This window comes from Papaver somniferum, chromosome 7 (genome assembly GCF_003573695.1).
Source record: "Papaver somniferum cultivar HN1 chromosome 7, ASM357369v1, whole genome shotgun sequence".
In the NCBI taxonomy this organism is placed as follows: domain Eukaryota; kingdom Viridiplantae; phylum Streptophyta; class Magnoliopsida; order Ranunculales; family Papaveraceae; genus Papaver; species Papaver somniferum.
Window position 1 is genome coordinate 115,973,661 of NC_039364.1, and position 8,648 is coordinate 115,982,308.

The following is an 8,648-nucleotide window of genomic DNA, read 5'->3' on the forward strand; positions in this document are numbered from 1 at the left end:
CTCGAGTCGATGTTTCTTAAGAGTGTTTTCTCTCCCTAATTACAAAGGATTGTAATAAAACCTTCTCTAAGGATACAAATCAAATCATACAGCTGAATAGTATCTGCTCATGTGAGTTAGTTCTGATGATGCCTAAATTCTAGGAAAAAGTCGAAAGTTGTCATGTGTGTTACTACAACAGCAATAGCACTAGTAAGGGGGATATCCAGAGGCATCCGCTCTTGGACCCCCTCTCACATGCATAATGTGAATACAAGTTTATTGATAACCTTCGATGCACGTCTAGACGACATTGATGTTACCCACAACTCATAAGTAGCTGAAATTCTTGATTTCTTCTCTGCTATTTCTCAAAAATCATTTAGTCAAAGACAGTTATTACTAGATTTTCAACATTTAGACATACTGTGCTGCTGATAATGCAAAACTAAAACTCACAAAAGAGTTTGTGAGGAAACAATAAAATGTGGCTGAAACGGCCGGTCTTGTTTTTGACATTAACCAATAGAAATTTCTCTTCCTCCAAACCAAACGAAAAAGAAAAAGAAATTGGTATTAGGCCAAGCCAAGACGTCTTTTGGTGTAGTGTCCTGATAATTTTATTTTTTGGAAAGAAACAACCAAGTTACATATTAGCAGCGAGCTGCACTACATCCAGACAGTAAGTAGAAATTTGTTGGGAGTAGCCAATCCTGGAAAGATTAACAAGATCTTCAAAGTTTTTGGAATTCAAATCCATACAAAAAATATATTACTAAAGCTGCCATGTAGCTGATTATAGTAGCTTGCTGAGCTTTTGTTCTGTTAGCTCCATAGCTCTAGGAAGTTTTTTATTTGCACTAGCCACATTGATGCTTCTGCACTTCAAAAGATTTGCCCACTTCAGAGCTTCCAAAGCAGCTACACCGTCTCCTTCATCCCTGGAGAGGACTCTGGCTGAGAAATTTCTTCTTCCAATAGTGATTCATGACCACTTAAAAGGCAGAATACTGGTTTCAGTTTCCAGGAAAAAAGTTGGATCCTAGGGATAGTGTGCATTTCCAAATCTGTTTAGCTAATCTATCAATGGGTTGGCTTTTCTTTTTAACAAGTATGCTGTACCTTGAGGGTTGTGTTTTCAACTTTTCATCTCAGGATCTCTTTTTGTTAGGGAGGATTTGGAGGTAGTGTCCTAATCCTTGAGACTAGTAAGCATTTTGTTTGAAGTTTGAAAATTGACATACAGCAATTCAGTTTATCCCATTCTATCTGTTTCCTCAAAGTTCACTGACTTCATGTTCTCAACCATCTTCCTAAAATTTGTATTTCTCGGATACGAAACTGATTAAGACCGGGAGAATTGTCAAAGAAGTGCAGCTAGTAGAGAATAATACTAATATGCAGTACAATTACAAATACAAGTTGTACTACTTGCTGAAGTATAACAAAACTCTTAGGTTCTAGGGTGCATCATTTCTTAGAAACGCAACTTGGATTAGATCTATACCAAATCTGAAAATCACTTAATCAAAGAGATCAAATTGATAATACGATATAGATTAAACAGTACAAACATAAAAAAAAAAAAAAAAAAAAAAGACATAATTCCCCACTCACAAGAGCTCCAACGAAATCCCTCTCTGTCTAGAGCTCTATGATGTTTTTATACAAACAGAACGATACACATCAACAGAAAACAAACAAAAAAAAAAAACAGTTCAGTCAACTGAATGACTAGTTTAAAGCAAGAAGAGTCCAGCAGAGGCAAAGAAAGCTGATACAACAAAGGTAGGTAGGAAAGCAGCAGCCGCGCTCGGCTTAGGAGCATGGCCCGGGGCAGCATGATCATGTCCATCATGTGCAACCACTTCTGAGATACTCATTATCGCAATCATTGCGATGATCAAACAAACCGATGCAAATGAAATTTTCCTTGCCATTGCAATAAAATTGGAAAATGGTGAGGAAAGAAGGGAAATTAAAGGAAGAACCTTTGGTTTAGTGCGTCTTAATGTCTCTCTTTGAGTTGTACTTATTGAGGATCTGTAGTACCTTATGGCTCGTTCTCTCTATGATTAACTTCATATAAGACTTCTCAATAATAATTTAGTACTATTTGGCCAAGTCTGTGTCTAATCCTTAAGACTAGTAAGCATTTGTTTTTTAGCTTGCAAATTGGCATAACGCAAAACCCATATGTTCTATTTGTTTCCTCGAAGTTCACTGATTAAGACCCAAAGAGTGGTCGAAGAAGTGCAGCTGAATTTGCAGTACGATTACAGTTTTGTTTGTACTTTCAAGTAGAAGTTGTACTACTTGCTGAAATATAATAAAAAAGTTCTTATAATATAATTCAGTGTTGATTATTTCTCAGAACGCAACTTGGATTAGATCTATACCGACTCTTTTTCTCATCTTAGGCTTCTCCAAAACAAAACATGTGCTTGACCCGTTCCTACATAAACCGAAGCATCCTGGGTCTGAAATGTCACATTGCTATTAATGGTGAAACTTTCACAAAGCTGCAACTGTATATGCAAATTCAGATGTTATAATCCAGCTGTGAAGTTTGTACACGTTGGCTTTCCACGGAGGTTCTTTATAGAAATGTAATATGGTGTGTCACATCAGCCTCACTACCTACATAATGGTATCCCGTACTTATAAAGTTACAGAGACAGGATTGTATCAGAACTTAGTATTGATAACTAAATAGTGTTCAAGAATTGGCCATAGAAATCAGAAGACCAAAGTACGTATACATTCTTGTTAGGGAAAACATTGACTCTAATCTAAGGTAAACAAATTTTGGAGCTAGCCCCAGTTGGTTAGTGACGAACTCTCGAGCTGTTAGGTCAGAGGTTCGAATCCCACCACCCGCGGATCGTGTCAAAAAAAAATCGAATGGACTGAAAACTTCAAACTCTTATATATTGGTATTGATGTGTATCTACAAAAAGAATTTAACCAAAACTATCCAAAATTACATCGAGAAAAGGAGAAAAACAAAGCAAAATACCTATTTAACAAGTACTATTGTTCTTCTAATCCTGCCACGGTAACCGTTTCGTGTATGGGTCTGCCAAAACCCGTAAGATGAAGTCTCTAATACCAGTATCTGTCACCTCACAAAACCGGCTCGACCAGTCCGGTGGCTCCACGGGTCTTGTACCCAACCCTGGGGTCCTATCTTTAGACCCCACATTCTCTTGATTTTGCCAATCAGCTACGAATGTAGCAACTCTTCTATAGAATTTCTCTTTAAACACTTCCCAAACTTGGTACTTATAATGATTGATTACGATTACTCCTTTATCCACATTTACATACCCATATCCATCTTGGATGTGAAAATGGTGAACCACATTTATCAATGACGAGTTCAACAATTCAGGCCTAACTATACTCTTATGTCTCTCAGGGTTAGCCATTCTGCATGTATACCCAACTGCCACTCCTTGTGCAGGTACACGTTTTAAACCCGATGGTCCAAAACTATGACAATGTACACGTAGCTCACCAATTCGACTAAACCCAGTCGTTCGATTTCGTAGCACGTTATGCAAACCTAGATTAGCACGGAAGTGCAGAAACTCATCGACATCAATGAATCCAACCCAGCCACATGAGTCACGTGCACGGATCGCACAATGAGCAAAACCTGCTTCTTGTGTCTTAATCCAAGGCCAAAAGTGACGAGTTACGTTATAACCGGCTCCATATAGTGAACCGATTACTTCATCAATTGGATCCTCGCTATTGTTATCATAAATAAACCAACGCTGAACACCAATACGCCCATGGTACATGATCCATTCACGTAAGAAACGAGCTTGATTGCGCACCATAGTACACACGCACATTTCGTGTTTTTTCCTGACGATTGCGTGGGATGATTCCAGTAAGTAATCAGGTCGGGCAACCGAATCCAAAATGCCCCTTCCTTTGACCCGAATAGAAACTTTGATAGACTTATCATGAGAATTCAGTACACTCAATGGTGTTTTACACCGTACTATTTCTTGAGCAACAGATAATACAGCTTCTGATTTTAATATGAACTTAGGCTTCTTGAAATCCCAGCCGTAAACACATTCGTATCTCGATGGCACACCGAGTCTTTCTGGCCGTAGATTAAGACCTTTGACGAAGACAATTGTTGTATTATCTAAATTATCAATTACTGCTTCGTATACTAAAGACTCCCAACTGTACGCTGGACCCAGAGCAAGAGAGTTTTCACCGTCGGATTTAACGGAGAGAGTCGGGTTAAATCCATGTGGATGGGTTGGACACCGTACAAACTGGTCGATAGATTTAGTACCGTCATTTATCCAAGATGGTGGGAGTTTAAGGTGTGGTTCAGAAGAGGTCGGAGGAAAGTAAGTACAGTCTAGGTCGTGTATGGTTAATAAAGGAGATGAGGAAGGGTATTTTAGGAAGAGTAAAACTTGGTCAGGGAATATGACCGTTTCTTGGATTTGGATTACCTGAGTAATTGGAGATGCTTCTTTCTCGGCTTTGATTACTTCCGTGCCTGAATTTCTCCATGGTGATACGATAACTGGATGGAAATTGTCTGTGCAAATTTAAACTCTATTAAATTAGAATAACCAATATTTACGAGGAATAATTGAAACTTTTATTAAAAATTTAATTTTAACTCAAAAAAAAATACAAAATGAAAGAGATTTAACGTGAAAAATAAAGAACACAAAATTGATTAAAAAAACGAAAATCAACAATTTCTGGGTGAAATGGACAGTTAGATTTTGATACTGTTTAAATTGACAAAAATGTAAAAATAGGCAGGATGTAACCAGTTTCATCGTGCCCATTTTCAAATATTTTTTCTTATTTTTAATTTGCACAGGATTTATCCAGTTTCATCCTTGTTATTTTTTAAATTTAAGCTAGAATGAAACCAGTTTCATCCTTATTATTATTTTATTTTTTTTTACAATTTCACCCAAACTATTTTTTACTCGTCCATTAGAACGTGATTTAAAAATATTTGGACAAATGACCAATTTTCCGAATAAGGAAATATTAACGAGAACCCACCCATGTTTCGTAAATGTTTTTTTTTTCTTTCCTTAAACGGAGCCCAAGAACAAACACAATTGATTTTCATTAAAAAAAGTAAATAATAATTTTAGGGGAAATAATCCTTAATTGTTTTACGAAGAATGTTCTTGAAATGGAATTGCGGAAACAACATTTATAAACTCAAACAGTGAATTAATCAAAAATGATAATTACACTCTATAATTTTCAAAATGCAAGATGAATTAAGAAAAGGGTAAGCAAATGGAAACTGATGAATAAATCCAGTAAAACAGAGAAAAGGAATGGGGAGATTACTGTACCTCGAAAGAGTCTAAAAGAAGAGAAGGTAAATCCTGTGAAGAGAACACAAGAAATAACCACAAAGATTGTACAACTGAAGAATTTGCTCCATGATAAAACCTCTCTTTGTTTCCTCCGCTCCTTCATTAATTTATCAAAATCTTAACTTAAGATTTCTCCCTGTAGTAATTTCATAGACCTTCTTATTTTTCTTCTGGGTCTCAAAAACTAAGAGTTAGAGAGAATAGTTAGGAGGAAGAGAGATGGAGATAGTAGATTTTTCCTTTTCCTGGTGTCTGAAATTTCTGGATTTCCCTGTGTGTTTTCTGAATCAACCTGGGAGAGAAAGAGACTACCTGATGTTAAATTAGACCGGTGATGTCGGTTGATATACGGTTCTAATTCACATTTAAAATTTTGCTTCGAAATAAATTTTCTATTCATTTAAAAGATCTTTTATACAAATATAAAATTTCCCTTGTGTGCATATATTCTCGGAGTGTAAATGTATTATTTACTTTTGGTGCGTTATCAATCATGATCAGACATCAGTTATCTATCCACTTTAGGGTTTTCACAAAAGAGGCTATCGATCTAAAAATCCTATTTTGTACCTGTAACACACCGACTAAGAACCATATTTTGGGGACTACTCAGAAAAAGGAGGGGTCTACTTTGTGATAGGAATGTCTACCCTATACTTATAAGGGGTGTCTTAAAGTGTGGAAATGACTAACCTACCTTTCACCTATATATATAATCACCTCCTCCCAACACCACCGCCACCTATATATATAACCACCTCTACCCATCACCACCGGCGCTCACCACCACCAACCACCACCGACCACCACCACCACCAACCACCTCAAATCACCACCACCGCCATCTCTATATATATATATAGCTTAATTTAAATCATTAACAAAACAAAATCAAAATCAAAATTATAACAAACCCATTACTTTTCATTCGTTTTCCTTTGGAAAAATGAGAAGTTATCATCAAAATGAGTTGAAAATGGAAGTTGCAGATAAAAATTCGGGTAGGAATTATCTGAAAAACTTTGTCGAACTAGCCGAACTCAACTTTAATGGAGGTTTTTTCTTTCAGAGAAAAGTTCGGTTACGTCGCAATTTTTTTCTCCTAACCGAACTTTTTTCTGAAAACCTATATATTGAGTTCGGTTACGTCGCAAATTTTTTCATTTTATTTTCCCAGCCGAACTTTTAGTTCAGTTACGTCCCAATTTTTTTCTCCTAACCGAACTTTTCTCTGAAAGAAAAAACTACATTAAACCTGAGTTCGGCTACCTGTGTTTTTATAAACATTAACCGAACTACACTTGCAGAATGAGTTCGGCTACCTGTTCTTCAAGTGTAGGGTTTGTTATGAGAAAAAAATGCGAACTCATTCTGCAAATTGATTTCGGTTTCGTTAACAATTTGAAGAACAGGTAGCCGAACTCATTCTGCAAGTGTAGTTCGGTTAATGTTTCTAAAAACACAGGTAGCCGAACACAGCTTTAATGGAGTTTTTCCTTTCAGAGAAAAGTTCGGTTATGAGAAAAAAATTGCGACGTAACCGAACTAAAAGTTCAGCTGGGAAAATAAAATGAAAAAATTTGCGACGTAACCGAACTCAATATATAGGTTTTCAGAGAAAAGTTCGGTTAGGAGAAAAAATTTGCGACGTAACCGAACTAAAAGTTTGGTTAGGAAAAAAAAATTGCGACATAACCGAACTTTTCTCTGAAAGAAAAAACCTCCATTAAAGTTGAGTTCGGCTAGTTCGAAAAAGTCTTTCAGATAATTCCTAGCCGAACTTTTATCTGCAACTTCCATTTTTAACTCATTTTGATGATAACTTCTCATTTTTTCAAAGAAAAACGAATGAAAAGTAATGGGTTTGTTATAATTTTGATTTAGATTTTGTTTTGTTAATGATTTAAATTAAGCTATATATAGAGGTGGCGGTGGTGGTGATTTGAGGTGGTCGGTGGTGGTGGTGGTCGGTGGTGGTTGGTGGTGGTGAGCGGCGGTGGTGATGGGTAGAGGTGGTTATATATATAGGTGGTGGTGGTGTTGGGAGGAGGTGATTATATATAGGTGAAGGGTAGGTTAGTCATTTCCATACTTTAGGACACCCCTTATAAATATAGGGTAGACATTCCTATCACAAAGTAGTCCCCCACCATTTTTGAGTAGTCCCCAAAAAATGGTCTATAGTTACGTGTTTGCATTCTAAAGACCTGATGCAGTACGTTAACCCGGTCCTGCAAGCTTTGAATTATTAATGATGTCTTAGGATTTGGGGTAACCTTAGGCCCATTCCTATGCACAAGGTTAAAAAAATCTGTTTGACATATCTGGTGGTATGGCAAACGAGTTACGCCACTATGGAAAAACCACTGAGCGACAGAGTTTCCAGCGAAAGAAAGTAATAATATCGCCAATGCTATCATGAATATCGCTTGATATTAACTATAACGCCAATTGTTGACTTTCTAACGCCTAAAATATCGCAGTGTCTCTTATTCTCTCTCCTTCACACCTAGAAATCTACTTGCGACGAGTCATTTGACCGCACCTTTACTCCGTGTCACCTGATTTATTGTCCACGTGTTAGACCCAACGAGGCTATACGTGAGGGGGCGTGTTGAGATTATTAGTCCCACATTGTCTGGTTTAAGATCATGCGGTTTATAATCCTTAGGGCCACTCCATTCATTTCCAATTGGTTTTGAGTTGGATGCCCATATTCTAACAACATATTTTCGTGTTTTGGAACCTTCTCTAGTCGATCCCACCAATGTTTTCCGGTCATACTGAAGTACGATTCCAGTAATTGGCAAGAACAAATTGAAGATAGTCAACATACTGCTATTGTTCAGAGGATTCAACAATTATGTGGAACAAGCATTAACCTTGTCTCCATGACGTATGAAGTAATTCCTGAGTTCGAAGAAGAACAAGCTAAGAGAATGCTACAACTAACTCTTAAAAGGATTGTGTTATACAACCCTATTTATGAAAAGGGTGTCTGGTATTACGGTGAAAGACTACTTCTTCGGTTCCTAGAAATCAACTAATCTTAAATCATCACCAAAACAATACAAAAAAATTGTTTTATTTATTTTTTAAAAAAATCTCAACCCAGAATCGGTATACGTTCATGCACTCATAAACCGATTCTAAGAATCGGCGTATAAAACTTAAAACATAGACCGGTTGTAAAATTCAAGAATTTTTCTGTAATTTTTTTTTCTAGAATCGGTTTACATAAATGCCCTGGTCAACCGACTGTAAATCTGGGCGTTT

The 8,648-nt window shown here is 36.8% G+C and overlaps 1 protein-coding gene across 1 annotated transcript; it reads right to left on the reverse strand.

Moving 5' to 3' along the window:
- Positions 1-2,884: 2,884 nt before the first annotated feature.
- On the reverse strand, positions 2,885-5,780 carry LOC113298216 (glycosyltransferase family 92 protein RCOM_0530710-like). The gene is made up of 2 exons (XM_026546904.1): positions 5,349-5,780; positions 2,885-4,558 (listed from the first exon to the last, which is right to left on the reverse strand). The coding sequence occupies exons 1-2, from the start codon at positions 5,473-5,475 to the stop codon at positions 3,024-3,026; spliced, it is 1,662 nt and encodes a 553-aa protein (XP_026402689.1). The 5' UTR covers positions 5,476-5,780; the 3' UTR covers positions 2,885-3,023.
- Positions 5,781-8,648: the final 2,868 nt, after the last annotated feature.